The sequence below is a fragment of the Primulina eburnea genome, chromosome 15, assembly GCF_022965805.1.
Source record: "Primulina eburnea isolate SZY01 chromosome 15, ASM2296580v1, whole genome shotgun sequence".
Taxonomy (NCBI): Eukaryota; Viridiplantae; Streptophyta; class Magnoliopsida; order Lamiales; family Gesneriaceae; genus Primulina; species Primulina eburnea.
In genome coordinates, this window is record NC_133115.1 from 31,452,520 (window position 1) to 31,480,217 (window position 27,698).

The 27,698-nt window shown below is 32.1% G+C and overlaps 3 protein-coding genes, 1 non-coding gene and 1 pseudogene across 4 annotated transcripts; 3 read left to right on the forward strand and 2 right to left on the reverse strand.

Annotated features, from left to right (window-relative positions):
• Nucleotides 1-1,328: 1,328 nt before the first annotated feature.
• Nucleotides 1,329-9,265, reverse strand: LOC140813863 (NAD-dependent malic enzyme 59 kDa isoform, mitochondrial). The gene is made up of 19 exons (XM_073172644.1): nt 8,980-9,265; nt 8,453-8,549; nt 7,536-7,654; nt 7,282-7,449; nt 6,077-6,205; nt 5,613-5,673; nt 5,002-5,105; nt 4,837-4,920; nt 4,599-4,705; nt 4,397-4,490; nt 4,142-4,255; nt 3,889-3,954; nt 3,299-3,371; nt 3,126-3,212; nt 2,962-3,016; nt 2,804-2,875; nt 2,518-2,580; nt 1,794-1,908; nt 1,329-1,662 (listed from the first exon to the last, which is right to left on the reverse strand). Exons 1-19 carry the CDS (start codon nt 9,112-9,114, stop codon nt 1,591-1,593), a joined length of 1,815 nt encoding a protein of 604 aa, XP_073028745.1. The 5' UTR covers nt 9,115-9,265; the 3' UTR covers nt 1,329-1,590.
• Nucleotides 9,266-15,891: 6,626 nt separating this feature from the next.
• Nucleotides 15,892-18,486, forward strand: LOC140813818 (uncharacterized). Its single transcript, XM_073172568.1, has 3 exons — nt 15,892-16,252; nt 17,259-17,405; nt 18,151-18,486. Exons 1-3 carry the CDS (start codon nt 16,001-16,003, stop codon nt 18,292-18,294), a joined length of 543 nt encoding a protein of 180 aa, XP_073028669.1. The 5' UTR covers nt 15,892-16,000; the 3' UTR covers nt 18,295-18,486.
• A 261-nt stretch (nt 18,487-18,747) lies between these two features.
• Nucleotides 18,748-22,826, reverse strand: LOC140813817 (cell division protein FtsY homolog, chloroplastic-like; annotated as a pseudogene).
• Nucleotides 22,827-25,230: 2,404 nt separating this feature from the next.
• Nucleotides 25,231-25,934, forward strand: LOC140813819 (BON1-associated protein 2-like). Its single transcript, XM_073172569.1, has one exon. It carries the CDS (start codon nt 25,363-25,365, stop codon nt 25,813-25,815), a length of 453 nt encoding a protein of 150 aa, XP_073028670.1. The 5' UTR covers nt 25,231-25,362; the 3' UTR covers nt 25,816-25,934.
• A 1,288-nt stretch (nt 25,935-27,222) lies between these two features.
• On the forward strand, nt 27,223-27,293 carry TRNAG-GCC (transfer RNA glycine (anticodon GCC)). Its single transcript has one exon. It is a non-coding gene; the product is annotated as a tRNA-Gly (tRNA).
• Nucleotides 27,294-27,698: the final 405 nt, after the last annotated feature.

The following is a 27,698-nucleotide window of genomic DNA, read 5'->3' on the forward strand; positions in this document are numbered from 1 at the left end:
TTTTATTAGTTAATAAATATTGCAATACAAAGTAACGGATAAACAACAAGTACAAGTATTTGTAAAAATAAAGAAAACGCACGAGGAGGATATTCTCCGATAAATACAAGACTCGTGAGTATGATAACCAAAATAATTAAAAATATCCTTGAGAAAGCCATCTTCTTTTTTCTTCGAAAAATTTGATGATGAATAATTTTTAGAGAAGAAGAAAAAGTTGGAGTGATTGAATGTGTTTGTGAGATCATATTTATAGGGCAAAAACTAGCCGTTTTTTACCATTTATGACTGTTGGTGTACAAAAAAAATAAAGGTATGTATTTGTATAATTTTATGGTAATAATATGTTATATATAATATTAGACATGTTTAAATAATTATGTATATCATATCATAATATTATAATGAGTGTCATAATTTATTTTGTTTAAAAACCTTATAGGATTTTATACTTGTCGTATCCCTTACCGGGAGTGTGGGATGTCGTCTTAACATCCTCCCAAGATTTATAACAAGTTTATGAAAAATTTATTTTTATTATTTCTAATAATAACATTATATTGTATATTAAATAAATACACAATAAATAAATAACAGTAAAATAAATATTATTACTTTTTGTTTAAAATCCTTATAGGCTTTTATACTTGTCGTATCCCTTACCGGGAGTGTGGGATGTTGTCTTAACATCCTCCCAGGATTTATAACAAGTTTATGAAAAATTTATTTTTATTATTTCTAGTAATAACATTATATTGTATATTAAATAAATACACAATAAATAAATAACAGTAAAATAAATATTATTACTTTTTGTTATCTTTTTCTTCTGTTTGGAGATTGGAATAGTATGTAGGACTTTTAGAGCTTCGTGCTGATAACGTGTTGTGAAAAAGTAAAAATTTATGGTAAAAAGTAAAAATCTCAAACTCTCAAAATTTACCAACCAACACACTTTATAATATTTTTCTCTCTACTCAATTGTGATTTTCTTCACAAATGAGAGATCTATTTATAGAGTTTCATTACACATAATCCAAAAATAAAATACATCATTACCTACATCATCACACACAAATTTCTAACTTTACAACTCTTATTTTCAACATTCAAATATTCAACTATTACTTTTTCAATATTCAAATATATTATTTCAACCGTCATCAACATTAATTTTGTAGATTTAACACTATATTTGAACCATTATTACGGTAAATAATTCATAATATTTTTATTCAATAAGTTACCAGATCAATCCGTATTCTCTTAAATTCGACACAATTCATTGACATGCACAAAAAGTTAGTCCTAAATTAGCTGCAATCGGCTCACGAATCAATAAAAAGCATGTCATTAGAAATAAAATTCTATCATTAAAGTGCACAGAATTTGTTACATCAAGTACAGATTAGGAAAAAGAGCCTAATTTAGAACAAATAAACATTAGGCCACCAGCTTCTATATCTAAGTTCATAAAATCAATCCCCGATTTTTTTTATTAATTAGGCATAACGAACACACACAATGTGCTGCGGAATTTTTAAGCATGCTGCAGAAAAAAAATTGCCTTTAATATAGAGTAAAGCTTCTTCACTTCTCATGAACAAGAGGGCTGTAAATAGGAAACCACATGTTGTTTTTCACATGTTGAACGGTCTCTTCCTGCATCCGAAGTGATAAATTAATATACTAAATGTGGGTAAGTTAAACGCACACTAAATCTCTTGTTGGAAAAACTACAACTTAACAAACTATGAAACTACATTTTATTTTTGGAAATAAACAGAATATACCTTAGACATGTGTGACAGTTCTTTGAGCCCAACATCACCATGCCCTTCGGCGACTTCTTCAGCAACGGCTTCTCTAAGAACAGCAGCTCCGACCTCCACCGTTATATCACGAATACTGATCACAACAAAACATAAAAAAAAAATTAGAAGTCGCCAAACCATATTGTGTATTGATTGTATGGTAATACTGATCATTTGCATTTTTTTTCTAAAGATACGCTTTCCTTCCAAAGTGATAAGTCAACTATCATCAAAGTTCTTCAGTTGTTTGTGTCAGTCAGGTATATATCCCATAGATCATGAGTAATTTCTCCCAAAAAAGTTATGATTTGCAACCACAAATACACTGTCTTTCCCCATAAAAAATTTAAACTATGTTCTGCTCTATCAGTTTACATCATGGATTAACCTCTCTCAGCATTAGGGGTGGAAAATAAGAATAAGAAGAGATGCACTTAATCACGTCATATCAATTTTAAGAATGGATATCAGATGGGACGAATACAGCACTCATCCTCTGCTTTGAAAAGTCGTTTAAATTTGGGAGACAAATTTCACGCTTTTAACTTAGGCACAAATTCACGCATAGTCTTGTCACCTTTCTTTCACATATTAATCAAACTTGGGAGTCAATGAAAGAAAATAAAAAATAAAAAAAGGCATAGGATTAGCCAAAAAAGGGAACAAAATGATGCAACATCACTCTAGAAATTGGAGATGTTACCTGTCAATAGAAGGATAAAGGATACCATTTTGAATTTCTTCATCTGTTATATAAGAAGCAAGGCTGAAAAAAGTAAAAGGAAGAGAACAAGACAAATTAGTGAAAGGTAGCTATTTTATCATCAACAATGCACTTATCTGAAAACAAACACAAGAAACACTGAACTCCATCTTAGATTAGAGCATTCATTACAGCACAGTAATCTAACCCCTTTTCAAATTTAAAAACCTTTATATCTCATGCATATTTATTCATTAAGTCATAATGTAAAAGATGATATTCATACCACTCCGCAGCAGCTTGCAGCATTTTATCTGTTATGATGCGAGCACCAGAGACGAGACTTCCCAAGCCAATCCTTAATGACCAGAACCATAATTTTTAATAATTGTTCAATACTAATAGCATTAAGTTCCAGTTTAGTTATAAACAGTCATTACTAACCCTGGAAACAGGTACATGTTATTTGCTTGATTCACGTGACCTGTTTTTCCATTCCCTGCCACAAATTGTATGAAATTGTTATTCGACTTAAAATCTTGTGAGTATGCAACTGCTATGTCATAATTATTAGTCATCGAAAATCATAGACAAATTTGAAGGAGTACCAAGATCAACATTTTCAAAAGGACTTCCACTTGCAAAGACTATATTTTCACCAGCATATTTGAAAGCATCAGCAGCGGAACATTCAGCTGTTTGACAGGGAGTTAGCACTAAAAAGTTAAAATGCGATATAATAAACAAAAGATTTGGTAGAAAAAGAATGCGCAGAATAAACCGTTTGCTGTGGGATTTGACATCGCAAAAATAGCCGGTTTAGTGGAGTCTGACTCTCGCATGGCCCTAAGCACCTGGCCACATAACATTTAAAACTTAAAGAATTATCATGTGAAGAAATACATTTGATGCAAGGAAGCATACAGGTCAGTATCTTCTCTTCCCACAAAAATAACCTAAATCCTTGAGTAACAAATTGATTATACTGCATGCAATGTTGGACATTGCAAAGACCACTGTAATGAGAATTCGAAAAGTAAAAAGTCAATTGATTTTAGAATGCTGGATTACAAGATTAAAACCAACAAAGATGAGAGAGAGAAAAACATGCTTTTCTAAAAAAAAAAACTTTTGCATAAAAAACTATGTTGAAGTGAAAATTATGCAGATGATGGGTGGAAATAAGTCACAGGGCCATAAAGGAAGCCAGGAAACATGTAAAATATGGCAGAGATTCTTATCATGACGCTAATTAAGGTGAATGAGAAATCATTATGTTGGAAAAAATATTAAACTCAAATCACTGGGAAAAATAAAAATCAAGGTTCACAACACAGGTACCAGAAGAAAGTTCAACAAATGGTTGCACACCTGCTCATTAAAGACACCACCAACTCCAGACAAACCAAGAAGCACATGTGGCTTAACCTTTTTCACCTGCATCAAAGAGTCAAAAGTTTAAAATTCAAAGCAAAGTTTTAGTAACTAAAAGAAGGAAAACATAAGTAATTCCAAAGACCAAGTAACCTTGAGAGTAATGATCTCAATATTAAACATGATTCAACGCTTTCCAGGCAATTTAATCTCATGACAACACTTTAACTGGTTTTAAAGAAAGACATACCACTTCAATGAGACTGGATCCTTCACCAAGTCCAAGTCTTTCAATTTCACTATGGGATTTAGCAAATGGAGCAGCTGCAGGATCAATACCTTTTCTTTCTTTTGTTATTAGACCCTGCAATCAAAGAAGAGGTAAAAAATGAAGAAGAAAAATTGAATTAAGATACTTGAAAATAAAAAAATTTGCAGTGAGAATAACATAGATTTGGCATTGGCAAACATAAATTAATATTGCTTGAAAGAGGTAAACCAATACATCTTTGTCAAGCAGGAAAAAGTGAGAATCTGCAGTTGATTCTGTCATTCTGGAAACAGCTTGTAAGGCCATCTTAAGAACACCAAGTCCAGCGCTGCAATCGACACATTGAAGTGAGAAAATAGACCAAAGTGTCCCCATGTGGATTTATCATGACACACTTCAATCATGTAAAGATATGTAAAAACCAATACTACACAACCTTCCAGCTCCAACCACAACTATCTTTTGGTTCGCAAAATCAGTCAAAGGCCGCCCCTGTGCCCTAACTGCACCAAGGAGGCCAGCCAAAGCAACACCAGCTGTTCCCTACATAAGAAGACATAAAATAAGCATAAGAACACTAGTGCACAGATGCATTAACTACCGCCAGAACATCTGACTAAGTTTCACAGTTTTTACTAGTATTAGAGGGATAGAAGGGCCTGATTCCAGTTTACCTGTATGTCGTCGTTGAACATGCAAAATCTTTTACGATAACGATCTAGTGTCTCAAAAGCCCACTTCATTTGGAAATCCTCAAACTGGGAACATTGTCTCAACAACCAAATTGTTAGCAAGTGTGTCATTACTCATTAGCAAATTTGTTTTCAATACAAATATACCTGCACAACAGCCTTAGGCCAACGTGCATGAACTGCTTCAATGAATTCATCAACAACTGCTAAATATTCATCTCCTTCCAGCCTTGGTTGTCTCAATCCTAAATCTGTATACAATCATGTGAAAAACAAAACTTACAGGAGTCACCTATCAGCAAAAAGCTTAAGGATTTTACTACATCTAAAATACAGATGCCCTAACCAAGAAATAAGATTGAGATAATTTTCTAGGCATATTTTGGTACACATGATCATTCAATAAATAATCACTCATCATTATATCAACCGAACCAAATGGTGCCTTAATATATAACAAAATTGGAGCAGAAAATAGCATATCTATGAGCTTCCAATGTTAAAGATGTAAGCGAGCATGTACAGTAATAATCAAAGAGCTTCGCAACTCTTTGTTTCTTGAACAGAACACAAAGCATTTAGCTAAACAGTATCTTAACCCAACTAACATGAAGACATGATATGACTTCAGGGGAGACAATGATGTCTAAAGTAAGAACAAGAAACAAAAAGCCTGATATAGAATCAGAGAAGGAATAGAAGGTAAAAGGCATAATAAGTAAACCAAGACATGAATAAGCTTAATCATGTTCACTCACAAAGGGGATCTTCAAGAAGCTTTGGATTGTTTGTGCCAACATCAAGCATAACTGGCAGTATCTGGAAACATGGGCGATTTAATTCCGTGCGCCAAAAAGAAGGAACATAAAACCAAAAATAAATAAGAAAAATACTTGCAAGACTGGTATACACTCAATATTTTTAAAATTATCTAGCTTTGTTTTCAAAGACCAGATCTCTGTCTCATTATATCTTGAGATCACCCTAAATTTGGTCAACCACAAAGGTTGGCTAGTTACCAACATGCATAAATACATTATGTAGATGCTTGCATATATTTATGCTTATGTGTTTTGATAGTGTGATTGAAATGCCTAACCAATAAAATTATAAAAAATCATTCCACATCCAAAATATTCGGCTAGGGCACAAAAATGCGAAGATGTCACTTCACTAGGTTGTCATCTATACAAATTCTCAGAGAGGGACCAGTAGAACGTACTCTTTGTGGGTTGATGCCAGCAGCTGCCACATACATGTCAAGTTTCCCTATTGGGATGCCTATTCCCTGAACACCAAGATCACCCAGACCAAGGATACGGCTGCCATCTGTCAGCACAATCATATCAACCTGCAACAAGAAATGGTTTGGCATGTAATGCTAATCACGGTAGCTGGTAAAATATCATTTCAGGGCTTTAAAACTGCATAAGATTAAAAAAATTGCAATCAAGGTGATAATTTCATATCAAACTTAATAGCTTCACAAAAAGGAAAATCACATACATAATCCCCACTTGTGCGAGAAGGTATACTCAATATACTTTCTTTTTTTTATGATCAATGTATGGAAAAAAATCACATGGTTTTTTAATGCCAATCAGTAAGAAAAGCCATGGTCAGAAGAGAAGGTTTATGCAATAGTAATTTGTTAAAATATATATGATATATTTGTTAATGTGAAATCAGTAGCAAGGAACACTTTCCCATAGGATCCTAGAACTTCTCCAGGTACTATAATTTTTTCAAATTTGACTTTGTCAGAGAAAAATTTTATGGGCTTGATTGTGAGAATATCAATTTTCTGACATTTAAGGTAGACAAATGGGTGGAAATTTTTCAAAGAGTCAAATTAAAGTTAAAGAGGACACAGAAGGAGCTCATGACATCTATGAAATATAATCTTAAAACAGTGAATTAATACAGCTGCTTCTAAAGAGCCAACGGGAAAGGTGACAAAGGTAAATATCACATGACTATTTCCACAGAAATGATGCAAAACCTCATATTGTCTATAGTCATCTTAAGTGCATCGATGGGAAGCTTGACATACAATCAGCTTCATACAACAAATAAAACTTGACCCTGCTCCATAGGAAAATCGTCACCAACGACAGAAGAATAATGGTATTGCTGTGTTACCTCTAAGAAAATTATATAGCACCAAAGGTAACAACAGCATATAAGAATTTCTTAGGGAATCACAGGCTGATGTGCAGAAGAGTGAAAGGTACAGATAAAATTATAAATAATGAAAATTAGGATGCCTAATTATGCTCATGCTCACACGTCTTTGGTCCTGACAATTGCTTCTTGATATTTTCCAGATTGAATATCACAGAAATAAAATATATCAAGTTAGAAGAGAGAATTATTTAACTGCAAAGAAGGTAACAATGAAGATGACATCCAAGTTCCGCACAATACCTGACGACCAGGCCAGTTGTAGATCATAGACATCATTTCCCCCTTATCTTTGGCACTGAAATACATCCCACGTGGACGTCTAAATAACCCTGAATAGTTTTGGCATACCAATCCTACTGTTGGAGTATATATTATTGGAGCAAAATTCTTTATGTTATCAATGAGAACCTGCAAGAGAAAGCAAAGATCACTTAGGCTAACACCGATCTTAAAAAGGTTTAACTCCATAGAAGCCATGTAACAAAAAAACTTACTCGGTAGTATAATGTCTCATTCCTGTCATGCAATCTATTCAAAATTCTCCATTTTGCAAGGGATACAATATTATTGGGCTGACCTTGAGTATTTTTTTCCAATGAAAAATATGACTCCACTGAAACAGAAGAAGGATTAACTTTATAAGCTACAAGCTCTGGACATTATAAAATAATGTACCAGATAGATTTATAAACGAACTGCTAGGTTGATTTCTGTACTCTTGAAGACATAAATAAAGATGTGTTGAAATAACAGAATACCCCTTGGATAATTTACGACAACAAAAAAAAATACATAAATTACATCCTTTGCTTGGCAAACATATACATCTATGATTCCATATATAATTAAATCCATTCTTATTTCTTAATCAGATGATAAAAATTGAAAAACCATAAGTCAAATCATCTTCTCTCTTGAGCATACAACACCTATCTCCTTTGTCATAATTTTTATCCAGTTTGTTGATCACAAACAAATTTAAACAAATGACCACAACAAGCTCTATAAAATCTTATAAAAGCAATTAGAACCAAGGACGATTTTGTGCTTAAAGAAATGAGGGACTCATCATTGATAGTACATAAACGAATTTAAACAAATGACCACGACAAGCTCTATAAAGTCTTATAAAAGCAATTTTAATTCAGGAGGATTCTGCACTTAAAGAAATGAGGGACTCGTTATTTATAGTACAGAGAAGATATCAGGTAAACTGTCATCCAGAAGACAGTGGCTTTAATAAAACAGAGCAACACAGGGTTTGACAAGATTCTGATTATTGCATTTTTTAAGAGACATGAAAAATACCAATCAATATGTTGATCCGATAAATAATTTAGAAGAACAATGAGTATCAAAGAGCGAAGAACTAAAAGATTCAAAAATAGAGTGTACGGATGATCTAACTCACTGAAACGAGCATACTGGTGTTCAAATGATATCACGCGAGGTGGAAGGAGCCCACGTAACCCCAGACGATCTCTTTCCGTCAAAGGGAAACCTGTATCCTGCTCTTTTGAACTGAATCAGTCAGAAAATTTCAGAGCACGTCTTAAGAAATGCTAGATCGCTTCTTACCCCAAATAAATATACAATCGCTTGATACTATTCTATGCATCAGTATACTTTCTTAGCCTACGGAAATAAATCACGCCAATACATAACCAATAAGCACAAAAAGTTACTTCTATTTTAGTTAATATCCACAGCCTCTTTGTTCACTCAACAATAGACAGAAAATTCGAATCGCGCAGAGATATATCATGCTTCCTCTCTTTCACGCATTTCAGACGAACGGAAATGGAAAAGAAACACAACGGAAGGAACTTGGACTCGAACAAAACATATATAGATCTCGAAATGCAAAAACAAAGCGTCACTCAACAATCTAAAGATTGATCAAGTAAAATCAACTAAACTGATAGCTAACAGACAAACCTTGTTAAACCAGGGATCGTGGAGAACGTCGGCACCACGCTTATACACAATACACGGTCCAGGAATCGCAGTCGACATCCACCGCCGCGATTGGCGGAGACTCGACGCCGCAGATCTCGCAGCCTTCCACATCATTCCCCTCCTATAACTCAACGAAACCCGAGTATATATATATACAGACAAGTTCACATTAGATTCGATGAATTCGCAGACAGAATTTAACTTTTTATCCGACGATTTAGTCTTTGAAAGTTGAAATGGAACTCGATACTACTAAGCTGACTGTGAAGACGCGAAAACGACTACAGCTTCCCGTAATAAATGGGGTAGGATAGCAGCAAGGGCAAAATGGGTATCTCCCATTGGGCTTGGGTCAAACGCCGTTGATTTTTGATGGACTAAGACTTTGGATTACGAGTGAGTATAACGTCAGACCGTCTCACGGATCTTAATCTGTGACGGATCAATCCTACTCATATTCACAATAAAAATTAATATTCTTAACATAAAAAATAATACATTTTCATGGATGACCCAAATAAAAAATCCGTCTCACATATACAACTCATAAGATCGTCTCACACAAGTTTTTGCCTTGGATTACATGCATGAGATTTACTATCAATACAAAAAATTGATAAGAAAACTTTCCGGAGAAATTTTGTGTGATAGATTTCCGATTTTAGTATAAAAAATATTATTTTTGATCATTGATATGTTCCATATCGACATATCAAACAAATATAAATAGGTAGAAACTTGTGTGAAACGGTATCACAGGTCGTATTTGTGAGACAGATCTCTTATTTGGGTCATCCACTGAAAAAATATTACTTTTTATGTTGAATATGGGTATGGTTGACCTGTCTCATATATTAAGATTCGTGATACGGTCTCACTTGAGACCCACTCATATAAATATGTGATGTATGATTAAAATCTGGTCTACTTTTCTCAGGTTGTTTGTGTAATTTTGTATTGCTATTATTCAACATAAATGGTATTTGTAATTGTAAATGTATTTGTGTTGTAAATTCACTTTTTTGGTAGATTTTTCATCAATTTTTTTTAATGTTTGTAAAGACTTGTGTAAAATATTGGATACAATTATTTAAAAAAGGCAAAAATTTGTGTGAGACGGTCTTACGGGTTGTATTTGTGAGACGGATCTCTTATTTGGGTCATCCATGAAAAAGTAGTACTTTTTAAGCTCAGAGTATTACTTTTTATTGTGAATATGGGTAGGGTTGACCCGTCTCACATATTAAGATCCGTGAGACGGTCTCACATGAGACCCACTCTTTAAAAAAATCATGAAAGTTTTTCATAATTGAATATAGGCTTATACATGGTTAAAAAAAAGGCTTATGTATATTGTTAGGATTATGTGAGATCGGTTATTCTAAAAGATCATATATTACATTTACATTATGAATTATGATATGTTTATCAATAAATTTATTATTTTAAAATTTTATTATCAATATATATATATATATATATATATATATATATATATATATATAGTCTTTTCACTTTTCTGAAAGGTTGCACTGAAAGAAAAAGAAAGGTTGCAATAAAACTGAATAGCTGGAGCCTGGGAATGGCATATGTGATTTTTAATATGCTTTTACCTTTTCTGATTTGGTTATTTTAAATATAATTATTTATTTATTGTTGTTTATAACAGATTGTGTCGGATCTAAAATGGGAGATGTTGCCTGTCGGATATTAGGATTAGACCGGTTCAACGTTTTCAGATTTCGGATAAATGGACCTGTGTGAATCCTATTGAATTCTGTATTGGATTTATTTGATCTGAAATAAAATATAATTCGAAACCGAATTATATTATAACGTAGACAAAATAAATTTTCATTTTTTTACAACCAATACACACACAAATAAATTATTTTGAATCTTTTTACAATAGTTTTGTATCAGTTTTCGAGAAACTCAATTCGATTAAACACTGATATCTGATTCGGTTCAAATAATCGGTTCCAGATCAAACTGAACTAATTTTAGATCGATCCGATATGATATATAAGCATCCGTGAGTAAAATTCGAGGAATTAGGGGTGGCAGCGGAGGAATCTTTAGTACAACAACAGTTATTTGAAAGAGTTGAAGCCTTTGCTTTTATTATTTTATGTTCTCCATCAATAACCTGATCGCTGTTGAAAAGGAAAATTCGATTTGATTCTTTGTTTGATTGCACGGAAGACATTGAAGACCACCCGAGAGGAATTAAAGGGGGGTTCACATATATCATTCGAAAGTTTGTGGTGGTAATGACATGATAATAAAGTGAAACCTACCGACACTTTTGTCCATACCATCGAGATATATATATATGCCAAATCGGATGCAAATAATGACCATTCTTTGACATAAAAAAGTTCTTTTTTTAGTGTTCTTCTAGAAATTATTTTTCTCATATCTAGTTAATGTTGAAAAACTCGAGAATCTTTGTTTTGTTATCTTTTGTTTTACGTTGTACTTTATCTATATACTGATACAAGCTGCATAGATAAAGATTTTGGATATACTGTGGTACTATGAGGTCGTACATATGATGGTGATCATGAAATTCATTTATAAGTTATTGTATATTCTCAATGTGTTACTAGTTGATTCAACCGTCTAAAATAAGGATAAAAGCCGCTTGAATTTGAGACTTGCATATGTTATGTGATATATCACGTTTCATTAGTTGAGACATGTGGATGTCAAAATATACAGATAAGTACGAATCATTAAACAACTCTATATCGGACTTTCCAAGTGGTTATCAGTTATCGAGTTGATAAATTTACGTTTATGGTTGTACATTATTAGTCCTTTGAACAGGTCACCAAGTGACGAGATTGAGTGTAGTTTCGACATATGTGAGAGCTAATGCAAGGTATCCGGGGATTCAACCCTCACTAATGGTGTGGATATCATGTTATCTGATGAGTTAATACTTCAAAGAATTCTAACCAGAGTATGAGTTGTGCTTTAAGGAAAAATGTTTTTTTAATTGCACGGATGATACGACTATGATTACTTAAGATACGTCACATCGTGATACTAGGGCAGTAGCTCATTGGTTCTCACTTGTACTCCTCGTGAAAATATTAATTCTAACCACCTAAAACTATGATTTAGGTGGTTCTGATTTTGGTGCAAGATTACAAAAAAAACGTTTCTTAATAATTTATAGATTTTTTTTAGATTAATAATTCACAAAAAATACTTTCAAAGAAACTCTCTTGAATTCAATCTAATATCATTTCTCTAAATACTCAAAAACTTTTTAATTTTAATATAAGTTAACCTTTTCTTTAAAAACTTTATATACATTTCATGTAAATAAAATATCTTTTTTTAAAAAAAATTACAGATTTTTGGTTATTTTGGATACAGACCAAATTATTAATCATGTTTGATTTATTTTATTTTAATATTTAACTAAAATTTGTTTGTCCATAATTTTGATAACATTATCATTTTTTTTTGTTGTTAAGATATTACTATTATTAGTTTTAGGTTTTTTTATTCAAATAATGATAAATAATAATATTTATAAAAATATATAAAAATTATAATATCTATGGAGCCGGGTAAAAAATCTTTTGCAACATTGTAACATTAGTAGTTAATTATAATTTTTTATGTTACATTAATTTTTTTAAAATTTCTATTAACAATACACAAATTATTATAAAAACTGCTACATTCTACTACTAAATTTTAGTTTAAACTCCTTCAATATTGAAAATTTATTTTGTTTAATAATATAAACATAGTATTTTAAAAGTTAAAATAATATACATGTTATTTCCCATACCTACCGATCCATCCTCTCCATGCTCCTTCGTTCATCGTCAACGAGTATATACAAGGCCGCAATTCACCGCAATAATCCCCATGACCAAAGCCATTGGTTCCTCCTCTAACCAAACCCATTTGCTCGCCTCAGATAGAACCACCGGCTCCCCCACCCCGACGTACGGCAACACAGAAAGGTGATAGAGATGAGAAAGCGAGAACAATGAGATTCAACTAGACACCGGTTGCACAAAGAACAAAGAGATTAAGCGAGATAATTATGCTATTTTTTCTAAGTTCACGTCTAGTTATTAAAACTTGTGGAACATAATTTTGGCGTGTTGATAATTTTATGTTTGAAATAATTTATCGAAACAATATTATTAAGCATTAGATTTATGGTGTGGACCGTGTTTTATTTAGCTATTTTTTTAGAACATCAAATAATTGAATTGAGTACTTAAGAGGGAAAACAGGTACAATTTGACTAAAATTAATATTTTTTATATCAGTCTAAGTATGAGAATATTTGAGTTAGATAAATATTGGAGGAGGGAAAATAATTGTCTCCCTCCATATAAAAAATGACATCAATTAAAAATGTCAGGATAACTAATCTAATATGTTTTTTTATTCTCACATTTATTTTATCTAATTTCTCTCCTCCTATATTTATCCAACTCAAATATTCCCACATTTGTTATTGTCACTATAAATAACATACACGACACTTTTAGTTGTCATTATAAATGATTTTAACTGACATATAAATTTGTCATTGTTACTATAATAACAAGGCATCTATAAATGTATTTAAATATGAGTTTTCCTGACATTTAAAATTGTCATTATATGAATTATTAGTAACACGTATGAAGTTGTCATTAACATCTTATAATGACATTAAAAAATGTCAATAAGTTTAAGACGACATTGGAATAGATGACATTTGTTGGAGGTGTCACTAAAACTTAAATGCCACTAAATATTGAATATGATGACATTTATGAATGTCACCATAAGCATTTTTTCTTGTAGTGACTCTTGGTTATTAAAAAATAATGTCACAGCAACTACTCTATGTACATTTTCTAGAACACCAAATAATCCAAAAAATACTGAAGGGAAAAATAGGTATCATTTGAATAAAATGAAGCACGTTTAGATCAATATATTAATCATCTTGTTATTGACAAATAATATCATATAATCACTCAATTATATTTTTTAGAACACCAAATAATTGAATTGAGTACTTAAGGGCAAAACATGTATCATTTGACTAAAACTAAGTATTTTTTTTATATCAATTTAAGAATATTTTGTTATTGACAAATAATATCAGGCCAACTACTCAATATATATATTTTTAGAAAATCAAATAATTGAATTGAGTACTTAATGGGTAAAACATATACTATTTGACTAAAACTAAGTATTTTTTTTATCAATGAAGGTATCATCTTTTTATTGGCAAATAGTGTCACATCATCACTCAATGTATATGTTTTAGAAAACCAAATAATCTAAATGAATACTTAAGAGGTAAAACAAGTACCATATGATTAAAATTGGGTATTTTTTTATATCAATCTTGGTGGCATCTTATTATTAAAAAATAATATCATATCAACCACTCAAAATATATATATATATATATATATATATATATATATATATATATATATTTATTTTTAACACTAAATAATAAAATTGAGTATTGAAAGGGCAAAACAAGTATCATTTGAATAAAATAAGTACTTTTTTTTATTGGCAAATGATATCACATCAACCACTAAATGCATATTTTCTACAATTTGACTAAAAAATGTTAAATTTTATATAAATCTATGTATTATCTTGTTGTATTATCTTGTTATTGACAAATAATGTCTCAATAACTACTCAATGTATATATATTTTTTTATAATATGGAATAATCAAATTAAGCAGTTAAGGAGAAAAAAAGAATCATTTGATTAAAATTGATATTTTTTTTATATCAATTTAGGTATCATATTGTTATTGACAAATAATATCACATCAATCACCTCAATGAATATTTTTTTAGAACATTAAATAATCGAATTGAGTACTTAAATGACAAAACAAGTATCATTTGATTAGTACAATATGAACAATCGTCGAATTTGAGAAGTTAAATCTCTAGTAACTTTATAAAAAAATAATAATAAGTATTATGGATGAATACTCATAAGTATATTGATTACTAATAAGTATAATGGATTGTTATCACAAGTATTATTAATTAGTAATTCAAAATATAAGATATATTTAAGTATTCTAGTGTATTTCATAAATACCAACAAGTATTATAAATGAATATTAACTGTAAGTATTATTAATGAATAGTAATAAGTATAATGAAAGAATACTATAATTGAAAGATTATCAATAAATAGTATGAATGAATATTATCAAGTATAATAGATGATTAACAATAGTATTGTGAAAGAATAATAATAAATAAAAAATCATATTAATTATTCTCTTGTTTTTTCATTAATACTAATAAGTATTAATCGAGTATAATATAAGTGTATTTTTGACAAAATATGGATAACATGTTTTTTTGAATTAAGTCACATGAATACTTCATCCTATTGCGTCTTCAATGAAAACTCCAACACGACTTCGTTTATGGCGACCACTCGAATATCAAATGTATTTTCAAACAAAATATGAGTATCAAATATGCCGAATCAAGTATCTGATATCTCAATTTAGGTACCTTATACGTTAAATTAAGTACTTAATCGTATTTGATGGTTAGTATTGAATTTTTTTTGGTATTAAATCTCATGAATACTTCATCTTAGTAAATCTTCAATGGAAACTCCAACATGAATTCATTTATAGTGACAACTCGAACATCAAGTGTATTTTCAAAAAAAATATGGATACTTACTCTTATTCATATTCGATGGTTAATAGGGAACATATTTATTTCTTGTTATTAAATCACATGAATACTTTGATCATATTGCATCTTCAATGTAAACTCGTATATATTTTTGAGATGTAACTTTCGAAATTACTTTTTAAAAAAAAAATCACAATCGACTTATATACTGGATTTTGATTGAAACAAATTTATCGCCGTTAAATCAAATAAAATCTCTCTGCTTTGGTTGGACCTTCTGCGTGGCTGACAGCTGACTGAGGGGGAAGAGTAGTAGTAACCATGGCAATCACTAAAGAAGCTCCCACCCTGAGCCCCGACGCCCCTAGTGCTGACCCGATTTGCGAAGAAATCACTCCAGAACGTCGTGAAATGACCCTTGAATTTCTCAGCAAAGTGGGAGTAGGTAAGACCATTAAACCAGAACACGACGTGAAGGATTCGTTCTCCAACCTTATAGGAGGGGTTCTTAAAGTCGTCTCCGTCGAACGCGGCAAAGTATCTTGTTTGTTTACTGTCAAACCTGCGATCTTGGTACCCATTTGCTGCTTTCTTTGTTGATTGTGGATTTTTTTTCGCTGAATTTTTTTGATGGAATCTTGAAATTTTAGCTGGGGTTTGAAATGGTTGCTTAGCTTTTCGCTTGAGTATAGGAAAAGTATCTGAAAATTGTGGTGGGAATTGTGGGTTTTTAGGACATTCAATAGAATGAGTTGGAGAATTACGGAGGAATGCTACATGCTGGTGTAACAGATAGTATACATATATGTTTTATGGTATTATTGTGCATCAGACGCAAATAACATTTTCTTGAGTCATCAATGATCATATTTTAGTTTATTTATCCAGACATAGTTATTTCTGTTTCTTGTAATTATATGCTGATCAAGATGATAAACCTGTAGCCGAGAAATTTTGCAGAATCCATGGCTTTCATGTTATGCAGAAATTCTATGGTCGCGTGTTCATAAATATTGATTGCGAAGAAACTCGAAGCAGAGACTACTAAGTACTACCTGTGTTTGAGAAACCAAGACTTTCATTTAGAAAAAACAACAAGAATTTGAAACATTTATATTTTATCGTCTAAGCCTCTAAGGATGACAGACCAACTGCTCTTGGACATAGAGTAACTGTTTCCAGATCATTTGATCTTAGTTTCTTCTCTTGCTTCATTTATTTTTGTAACCAGGTTCATAGCACACATTGTATTTGTGGTACCAGATGTTTGATTCAGCCTCCATTGCTTCAGTTATTTTTGTAACCTGGTTCATAGCACACATTGTATTTGTGCTACCAGATGTTTGATTCGGCCTCCATCATTTCTAATTCTATTGATAACCTGATCTGATAAATCAGAATTTGAACAGTTTCTTGAGAAAAAGTTGGATTATTTTAGTAAGTTCACATTTAATTGCTGATTCATTAAATAGGCATTTCTAAGATGTTCTTGCTTAACATATAGCATAGATTCTACAATGGGGCAGCCATTTTTTTTACTGCAGCTAATGATGGATTGTTTGGTTTATTTGAAGTACAGAATGCTTATGGCGGAATGCATGGAGGAGCAGTTGGAGCTGTGGCTGAGAGAGTTGCAATTGCTTGTGCTAGGACAGTTGTTGGAAAAGATAAAGATATATTCCTTGGAGAACTCAGTATTTCTTATCTCTATGCTGCTCCACACAATGTGATTCTTTGTTCTTTCTCTGAAAATTTATTTTATTCACTAACGGATTAATTAATAATCCTATGCCAAATTTGTGGCTGACAATAAGTACATTTTAGGAAAATGATGTAAGAGAATAAGAAACATGAATATGTTGAATCATACTCAAATTACAGTTCGTAGCACCACCTTAAGATTCTACAACCTCATGTTGTTGCAACTGTCCTGACCACTTCGTTTTCTTGATTAGAATATGCAAATGCATCACATTTGTTTAAATGTTGTAGTGTATATAAATTAATGTTGCCCCCATTGTCCCATGTGGCAATTTAAGCTGCTAAGCATTTGGAAAAATGTGAGTTGCAAAACTACTGACGACTATAGTATTTATTGTATCTGACATGCATTCGGTCATAAAACATACCCTATAATTTGTAATAGGAAATCCATCCTGATATTGCAATGCCATGGTTCTTTTACCTTAGGCACATTATTTCACATTCATCTGACATTTAGGAAAAAGGAAGTAGTCTCCACATTATCGTACTATCAGTCGTAGAAATCAGTAAAAAACTCGCTTGCTATGATCTTCAAAATTTTTGGAAAATTTACCATCAGACTATTTTTCCTACTTGATGTATCCCGTTGATCATACTGAAATTTTTACGACACTCGGTTTAAACTTCATGCTATCCCTCAGTTTACCTGCCATTTGTTGCAGCCCTTAGTCCCTTGAGAATTTTTTGACCCGGGATTTTCATCACAGGCAGAAGTAGCGGTTGACGGATCTGTGGTGAGGAGTGGGAGGAACCTGACTGTGGTAGTAGTTAATTTTCGGCTGAAGGAATCCGGGCGTCTGGCATTCATGACTCGTGCTACATTTTATAATACACCCGTTTCAAGTTTATAGGTTATAACAAAGTGATGTGCGTGCGATTGATATGTGCAAAAACAAACATCTCAGTTTCAGAATCCTCACGTGCCCTCAAGAAATTTGAAGGCTAAATTGCAAAGCACCTGAATTTGTAACGATTGATTTCACATGAAATTTCAGGATGATTAGTCTTTATAGTTTCTTATATAAGCTACTCGTAGATCATAACGCAAGGGGTAACGATTGTTAAAGAAATCACACACGAATTGCCTTTTTTATTATACAATCCAGATTTTTCTCCTCTATTTTGACAAATAATATTCTTTTCACCTAATTCTTTATTAAATATTGCTCATATATTCCTAATTCCCCGGCTCATTTAGCTAGTTGTGTGACACAACTTATTATTTATTAATCAATTTTAGTTATTTTATTTTGGCCAGAGAATTTTATTATAATAAAGTCTTGAATATAATCTTAAACCTAAGATGTCAAGATGGTTGAGATATCGGCCCAATTTTAATCATTTTGAGTTTTAATAAAACATGTCTTCTTCCAAATATCGAACACCTTTATATGTATTCTAATAAAAAAATTTAGCTTTCTAATATGTGCTTCCTACGCAATGATTTTCCAGAGGCAGAAGCATAAAGCAATTCTTACTATTTCTATCAAATACAGTACACGACAAATTTCAGGCTACTGGAAATACATTCATCCGACCACAATCTTGGTAATCCGATCGCCCCACAACATACTCTCGAGTTTATTTCGAAGTTGTATCCTTTCTGACATTTGTGTGAAATCAAGCATCACGGAAAACGTGTGCCAAGGCTAGTCGCACTGAGAGTTGCTAGATCAAATCCACCTTCCCCAGTGAAGAAAACTCCTCAGAATTCCTTGTCCAACTCTCATTCATGAATATCAAGCAATAATCCATCCTTAGGCAGCATGAAAAATAACTACAACGAGGTTCTGGCAGATAACACAGAAGTTGACTGGATCAAAGAACAAAGCTACTATCAACGTATCCTCGTGTTGTGTACAGATATGATGTAGATCTTACTATTTCAAGGAAAGATTGCATTCACGAACACCTCTGGATCGAAGGGTTGGAGATCGTCTAATTTTTCGCCGACACCAACAAACTTCACAGGAATGCCCAGCTCATCAACTACACTAACCTGCAGGTAGAATATAGGATATGGTGTCCCGTAAATTTGAAGGACAAAGAATTAGGGGTCATTATAATACGAATAATGGAATTTTGCATGTGACATCCTAAAAAATGTCAAGTTATGCAAAACCTTGTTCGAAATTCATGATTACATCTCTCCACAAGGAATATAGACACTTCGGCACATTTTGGTACCTTGTAGTCATTTTATACCAAATCTTTGGCATTTTTAAATATCAGTTGAGGTAGATGTGTTGATTTTGCATTGTAGGTTTATGTGAGTAGAAGAGTGTAGGTAGATACAATTTTCCGAAAGAGATAAAGAACAAGAAATGGAAATTTGAACACACCACACAGCCGCCCCTGGCAGAACCGTCCAGTTTGGTCAAAATCAATCCCGTCACTCCAACAACCTGAAACAGATCATCAAATCAAACTCTTTAATCCAAGACAAGATTCGCCATGACAAAACCCCAAGGTTCTATATCAATGAGCTATTATTTCAAATTGCATCAAACAATTACTACAAAATTTTTAGGTGTGAAAATTCAATATGTTTGGGGCAGACTCAAGAATGTAGGGGAACTCATGGTGAGGGGTGCATCTCAATAAACTTGTATTATAGAGTAAATATACATGAATATTTAAAGTTCTCTTCTTTGGGGTAAAGGGGTTCATTTAAAATTAAAATGTTGAAACAGTGTTGGCAACCATGGATAGGATACATTACATCATTGAATTCTCTTGCTTGCGGAAGCATGCAGAATTTCCTGCAAATTGTGAAGTAATTTACATAAATATCGACTAGAAGTTCAACATCCCACCACCAGCCATTAAGCCATACAACAAAAATCAGCAGAAATTCAAGAATACTGACATTGGGCGCGCCAGAGATAGCTTTCCCAACAGCTTTCTTGCAAGCTACCAATTCTTCCATAAGGCCATAGTTAGCGTGCAAACCTGTATTATGATAAGAATGCGAAAAGGAAAAATTGTTAATTAGCAACAAAATTGTAAAACATAAAGCCAAAACATGACGGTACCAAACTTTAATTAGCAACAAAATTGTAAAACATAAAGCCAAAACATGACTGTACCAAACTTACGGCCAGATGTGTCGCACAGAACAACATCAAAACCTTGCTCTCTCCCCTTTTTTACGGCTTGTGAGAGAACTACACGGGAAAAACTTCAAAATCACAAGTTAGGAAATGTTTACTACATTTTTAACACTTGTGTAACAACGGAAGCCACATATTCTACCTGATGACGCCTTTACATTTTCTTTTTCAGCAACAACAATCTCACAACCCGTTCTTTCTGCTCATATCTCCAGTTGATCAGTTTCAGCTGCTCTAAACGTATCTCCAGCTGCCAAAAACACCTAGCAAAATTTTATAAGTATGCCAAATAGAAATGAGAAACAACTTATTTTTAGGCCAGGGTTGGGCATATGACAGAATAAACGTCTAATTTCCATGGAGTAAGAGTGCTAATGAATTTGTGTTCTTCCGCAGGAGCAGGAACAACTCCCCGGTACCCACAAGTAAGGTGATGAAAAGTGAAATAAAAGCATCTGGACTACATTATCTGAAAGCTTAAATTAAATGAAAGTCCAACCCTGTTTCATTAAGATTAATCTTGAAACACTAATTTAACCCCCCCGAAAAACAAGACAGGACAGGATAGAAAGACACCTCACCTTGGTCCCTTCTTTCTTCAATCTGTTGGGAAGCTTTCCTGCACAGTGCACCACATATATTTTTCAGTCTTACGACTTAAAAAAAAATCTATAAATCCAGAAAATCTAAAAAAACAAATACGATAATTGCATTGATGTTCTATTAAAATTATTCTGGCACGCTAACATTTGTTGGATTTTAAAAATTATTGGAAGATATAGTGAAGATAGCATGCAACAAAATATAGTGTTTAATTTTTTTTAAAAAAAACACATATAGATAGTATTTAATTGATTCGATCATGAGTCCTATATCTAATACACAATGCGAGAATATTAAAAACTCCTACTAATCTCTCTTAATTTAGAATACGATTGCAACACGATGAAATAATCTTAGAATAACTATTTTAGGAAATATTTCATGTAGTTAAAGTTCTCTAAATCACAATATAATCATACCAATGGTACCGAAGATACATCATAAATCAATTTTTACTAATATCAACTCTGTTTTATGAATATATTTTTGGTTTCGAACAAGATTGAACCATAAGTTACAGACCAATTCAACTAACAAGAAGATTCTAGAATAAAGATTCTGCTTATAATCACTTCACTTCATGGACGTGAAAAGTACAAATAAAACTTTTTCTAAAAGCAAGCAAAAAAGCCATCATCCTTGACGTCCAAAGATGTTAAAACTATAAAAATATATTCCAGTATCAATTTCATAGGATTACCTAGAGATGTAGTCTTCCCACCTCCATTGACACCAACCACCATGATCACAGCCGGTTTTCAAATGATAAAAGTTTAGTCAGAGACCGATATGGAACGCCAAAACAAGCCAACAGACAATGTTTCATTGAACCAGTTCTGACCTGAAATCAAGCCGGAGCTCGGTTTTAAGTCTCTTTGCAGTTAACAAATTAAATATGCTCCTCTTTAAAGCATCATATAATTAAATACTTGCACTGTCAGATAATACTTGAAGTATAAGAAGAGAATCTTGCTAAATAAAGCTATTACATGAGATTAGCATCAGAATAATTACTTTAATTTCACTCCCAGATTTGAGATTTCCAGCGTATGTATCATCCCTCAAGCTCTCCACGATCTTTATGGTAATCCTTGGACCGAATCAGCCACTAAGAATGCCTAACAGTAAATGGAAAAAGAAATATAAAACTGATCCAAAAATATACAAGCCCGGAAACTTGAATTCATATCATCAGTAGTTCTAAACCAGTATCAATCGCATAATAAAATGAGTATCCGAACTCCGCATACAGAAGAATTGTAGTTGGTGAAATTATCAGCACCGAACAGTCCCAGGTAAACAACAGTCCCAGGTAAACAGACAATTCTTTAATGCCAAAGCAAGAAATTAAAGACGTGAATCCGAGCAAGAAAGCTTCACGCATTATTTGGCAACAAAATTACAACAGAAAATGGAAAGATCGAACCTCTTCCAGCTCATCCAGAAACCGGTCAGTATCAGATAGCTTCCAGTAAAGCAAAAGCTCGTCGATGACAGCCAAATTATCCCTCGTCTTCTCCACGTCACTCTTAGCATTCTCTTGTATCAACCGCCCAAGTTTTGTGAAGAACCCAGTTTGCCCAGATGCACACTTGAACCCGGAAGTACGGGTATGGTTCCGGACTGGATGAAGGTGGTTTGGGGGTAGGGGAAATACGGGTGCAGCCAGAAATAGTTTCTATCTAAAGTAGAATTTTAAGTTTTTTAATTTTTAATACTTTAAATTGATTTATTTGAACTAATATCAAACTAATCCAAAATTTATTTATAAAATATTTATAAAAAAAAAACTAGACCACCCGAACTTCATATAATGTGACTCCGCCGCTTGACGAAGATAAGAAGGTGGTTAAGAAGCCATTTTGTAGGAAGGTGGTGGAGTGAGGGCAGGGCAAAGCTGGAATGAAGTGAATGATCAGAAAGCTTTAAACGTCGTCACTACAGTTATATATATAATCTTTTTTATTATAAAATATTATTTTTTATTATAAATATAAATAGATCGACTAATATCACAAATATATATTCATGACACATATCATAAAATACTTATTTATCCAAATATTTAAACTTCTTATTTACTTATAATTCTTTAAACAACTTGACTTGACATACAAATTTATAGTTTGTTTAAAATAAATTTAGTCAGGTTGTCCTTTAATCCATATTACATATAACACACCATAAAAAATTGATTACTTGCACTCAATTTCGATATATATACATATAAATTATATATAATATATGAGCCAACTTTTCGAGGTTCTGTTAGAAATGTATAAAATATTATTTAATAGATGTAAAAACAAACGTAAAGTTCTCAATTTTCTTGTACATGCACATTCAAACTCTTAAGACTTGTGCAAGCCATCGTCGCTTCTGTTTTTCCCTAGACTTTGCCATCCAATTTCACAACATAGCTTAGCTTATCTTTGGCTTTTCTAGTCAATTATGTTTTCATTTGGGTTTGGACAATATATGTTATGGTATATATAGTTAATTTGGAATATGGAAGATTCTTGGTTAGGTATACCAATTCATAAAGATGTTTTTTCCTCCCGAAAAAAATTAGATATTTAATTTTTAGCATAAAAGCTTTCGTGAGATGGTCTTACAGATCAATTTTGTGATATTGATATTTAACTTGATTCAAATAATGAAAAATTATTATTTTTTATGTTAAAATTGTTATTTTTCATTTTAAATATGAATTAATTTAATTTGTTTTGTGGGAAAAAATTCGTGAGACTATCTGAAAGATTTAATCAATTTTGAGAACGTGGAGCCATCTAGGTTACATAGAAAGAAATATTCTGCATTCAATGTTCATTGTTAGATGAATATGGAAAAATCAGAGAAACTAGGTCAAAAAGACTCGGCAAAATTTAATGATGCATGCACCAACCACACGCCAACATTGAATTCTTATATTTGTTTAACAACTTGGCATTTGTCTCCAACTATTGCGATATCTGAACCGCAGGTAACTAATAGGGAATATTTCTGATTTTTTTTTTTTCAAAATTCAAGAAATAGGATGATATTGATTAAATGTAAGCAGTTAATAAACCGTCGCGAAAAAATGATAAGATGTTATTAGAGATAAATTTGAGTTGATTTTTAAAAGAAAATGATAATTAATGTATTTCATTAGTAGGTCTTCTGAAATACGGTATCATATATTTATATTCTTAAGACGCGTCGACTTGATCCATACTTAGGCCATCCACAGTAGTAGATGTATTTTCTCCAAATATTTGTGGGTCTCATAGTCCACATCATCAATCAAATATTTCACTACTCAAATATCTCATATTTCACAATCAAATATCTCACCAATCAAATATTTATGGGTCCCACTGTCACTTTAATTAATAGTTTATTTTCATTTAAATAAAATAACTTACAATTTTATAAAACATATTAAAAAAATTTCTGAATATTAAAAAAATATTTGAATGATTTAGAAAGTTTAATTAAAAATATTTAAAAAATGAAAAAAAAAAATATGAATAACCGGTTACAAATATGTAACTGGTTATTCACTTTGTACACAAATCAAGATGCCACAATTGTGAATATTTGGTGGTGTCAAATACTTGGATGACATGGCACCCACAATACCCACTACTATGGGTGCCCTTAGAGCGAAAACTAATGAGTTTGACGTAAAAATAATATTTTTTATCGGTCGAATAGCATATTCGTCTCATAAATTTGAAACCGATAATAAGGAGGTTACTCCATTTACAATTATAAACTAAATCGAACTTTCGATGTACATTTTTAGCACAAAATTTTTGTGAGACCGTCTTATGAATTAATTTTAATAAGATCGATCTCCAACTCGACCCAAATTAATAAAATATTATTTTTTATACTAAAAATATTATTTTTCATTATATACACGTAACGAGTCGATCTGTCTGATAGAAGACTTACTCCACTCTTAGTCTGTTACTTGTAGTTTAGGTTTAATATTTTTGTAGAGATTATCAATTTTTTCATTTTTATGGAGGAAGTTCCCCGTATCTTTAGATGATACGCGCCGCCACCTTCCACCTTTTTTCCTGTTGCCTTCCTTCAGAATCTCTACATAAAAACACCCATAATCCTACGTTGATTATTATTTAGATTTGATGACCAAATTTATCACACACAAAATGCTAATTCTCGATTAAAAACTTGGAAACAGACACCCTCATGGAACCACGAACGTCAAAAGCGATTGAGGTTACCGTCATATCTGCCGAAGGTTTGCTCGAGAATCGACAAAAACCCTTGAAGAAAAACGCGTTTGTCGTCGTGAAATCCGACCCTCTGAAGTCCGTATCAACGGGTGTGGATTCGGAAGGCGGGAGTTACCCTTCGTGGAATCAGAAGCTGGAGATGGAGCTTCCTGCGCATGTCCGTTTCATCACGGTGGAGGCGCACTCGGGCAGCAAGGTCATAGGATCCGCTGATATCCCGGTAACGGATTTCGCGGGTGGGTACTTGCCGGAGAATTATTTGAGTTTCCTGAGTTACAGGCTGAGGGACACCAACGGGGAGAAGAATGGGATTATCAATCTGTCGGTGAAGGTGAAGGCCGGAGGCGAAAATGGTGGCATGCACAGCCAGTTGTTCGCGGCCCTGGATAAGGGCCCCGACAGATGACGAGATAGCGAACGGGATTGTAACTGGAATTCCGGTTCCGTATTGGTAGATTGCAACTTAGTAATATGTTACAATACAGAAAAATAACTTCGATCCAACTAAGAGTTATACCAAAAGTTATTTTTCAAAAAAATAGGTTTTTTGTGATACGGTCTCACTTTTTATCATCAAATTTTTATCAAATTTCAAACAATTTGTCTAGATTCACGCAGATTTTATGCTATAAACTGACTTACTGATCCGATAGTCATTTGTCTTAGTTGGATTAGGAATCATGCTTATATATTCAGATGCATAATATTTTAAGAGTGAATCTCATGTGAGACCGTCTCACGGATCATAATCTGTGAGACGGATCAACCCTATCCATATTCACAATAAAAAGTAATACTCTTAGCCTAAAAAGTAATACTTTTTCATAGGTGACCCAAATAAGAGATCCGTCTCACACAAGTTTTTGCCATATTTTAAAGAGTTATATATACATTCGAGATAATATTCTAAAAATTATTTGAGCTTTTCCATAATCGGATCTCAACTTATATCTGTCATGCTGTGTTTCATTGGATTTTTATCAGCGGAATCACTCTCTATATAGGATTATATTCTATATCACAATTGAATCAAAAACATAGAAAAATTTAAAATATAATCTTCAGCTACATCAAGGATTCATCATGGCAACAATCAACTTAACTTACATGTTTTTTTGGAATCAACTTACATTTTTCAAAAGAGCAGGTATGTTATAAGATAATTTCACGTATCTATATCTATGAGATAGTCATTCTTGTCCATGGACCATATTTGTAATAAAAATTAATACTTTTGATATAAAAAGTAATATTTTTATGAGTAACCCAAATATTAGATCCATAAAACCGTCTTACAAAATTGGCTAGACGGTGAGTTTTTGAAATATCAATTACATAAATTCGTCATATTATATAATTTATTAATCTTAAATAATGAATATTATATATACTATAAATTATAGGTTACTTACAGGGAAGACGAAATTTCAAAATACAAACAGTAGTTATTAATATAAAAGGGTATTTTAGAAATATATATTAAAGAATATTTACCACGAGATGAATATATTTATTTTATATGACATTCCTTTTTTAATATATTAAATTAAAATATAATATTATATTTACAAAAAAAAAGAATGTAATATTATATATATATATATATATATATATATTGACAAAATATATATATATATTTTTTTTGACAAAATATATATATATATTTTTAAAAAATATAACTAGTAGATACTTCATTTCAAAAAAATAAAAAACTAGTAGATACTTAAAAAATCTTGAAATCAATTCTTTAAATAACCTTTTTAGAAAAGTATTTTAAAATATATATAAATGTTTGTAGCTCAATATCCAACAAGCACCAGTGGTCTAGTGGTAGAATAGTACCCTGCCACGGTACAGACCCGGGTTCGATTCCCGGCTGGTGCAAATGGGCTTGCGATGATGAAAGTTGCGCCGATTGCCGACGGTTGGGTCTGTCGCATCATCTGCTCTGGGATGAGATCAGGCGCTGCTGAGCTCCCTGAATTTTTTTCTTCTTTTTCTGTAATGTATTTTATTTTTTTTCCCCTTTATATAATTATTTTTTTGAGATATAATTAAATGTGTGTAAACCAGTAATCCGATAGACACTTGTCAACAACCGTGGTGTCCTGAAATATTTTCTGAGAATGTAATAGTTTTTAAAATGAAATGATCAAATTTTTAAATTAAAAAGCTATGAGAGAAATATGATGAAAAAACGAATATGATGTGAGGTATGTAAAAACTTTACCAACACAACAAAATTTAGTTATTTTAGGAGATTTAACTTTTAATTAATTTATAAAAAAA

Excerpts from the sequence above, each read along its gene's own strand:
- LOC140813863 (XM_073172644.1), bottom strand. The coding sequence starts at position 9,114 with ATGATGTGGAAGGCTGCGAGATCTGCGGCGTCGAGTCTCCGCCAATCG. Across the intron at positions 5,106-5,612 it reads GCTTCTTGAAGATCCCCTTT|ATTTAGGATTGAGACAACCA; the intron begins GTGAGTGAACAT and ends GATTGTATACAG. Across the intron at positions 2,581-2,803 it reads CTGCAAGCTGCTGCGGAGTG|CCTTGCTTCTTATATAACAG; the intron begins GTATGAATATCA and ends TACTTTTTTCAG.
- LOC140813818 (XM_073172568.1), top strand. The coding sequence starts at position 16,001 with ATGGCAATCACTAAAGAAGCTCCCACCCTGAGCCCCGACGCCCCTAGT. Across the intron at positions 16,253-17,258 it reads CTGTCAAACCTGCGATCTTG|AATGCTTATGGCGGAATGCA; the intron begins GTACCCATTTGC and ends TTTGAAGTACAG. Across the intron at positions 17,406-18,150 it reads TCTATGCTGCTCCACACAAT|GCAGAAGTAGCGGTTGACGG; the intron begins GTGATTCTTTGT and ends TTTTCATCACAG.
- LOC140813819 (XM_073172569.1), top strand. The coding sequence starts at position 25,363 with ATGGAACCACGAACGTCAAAAGCGATTGAGGTTACCGTCATATCTGCC.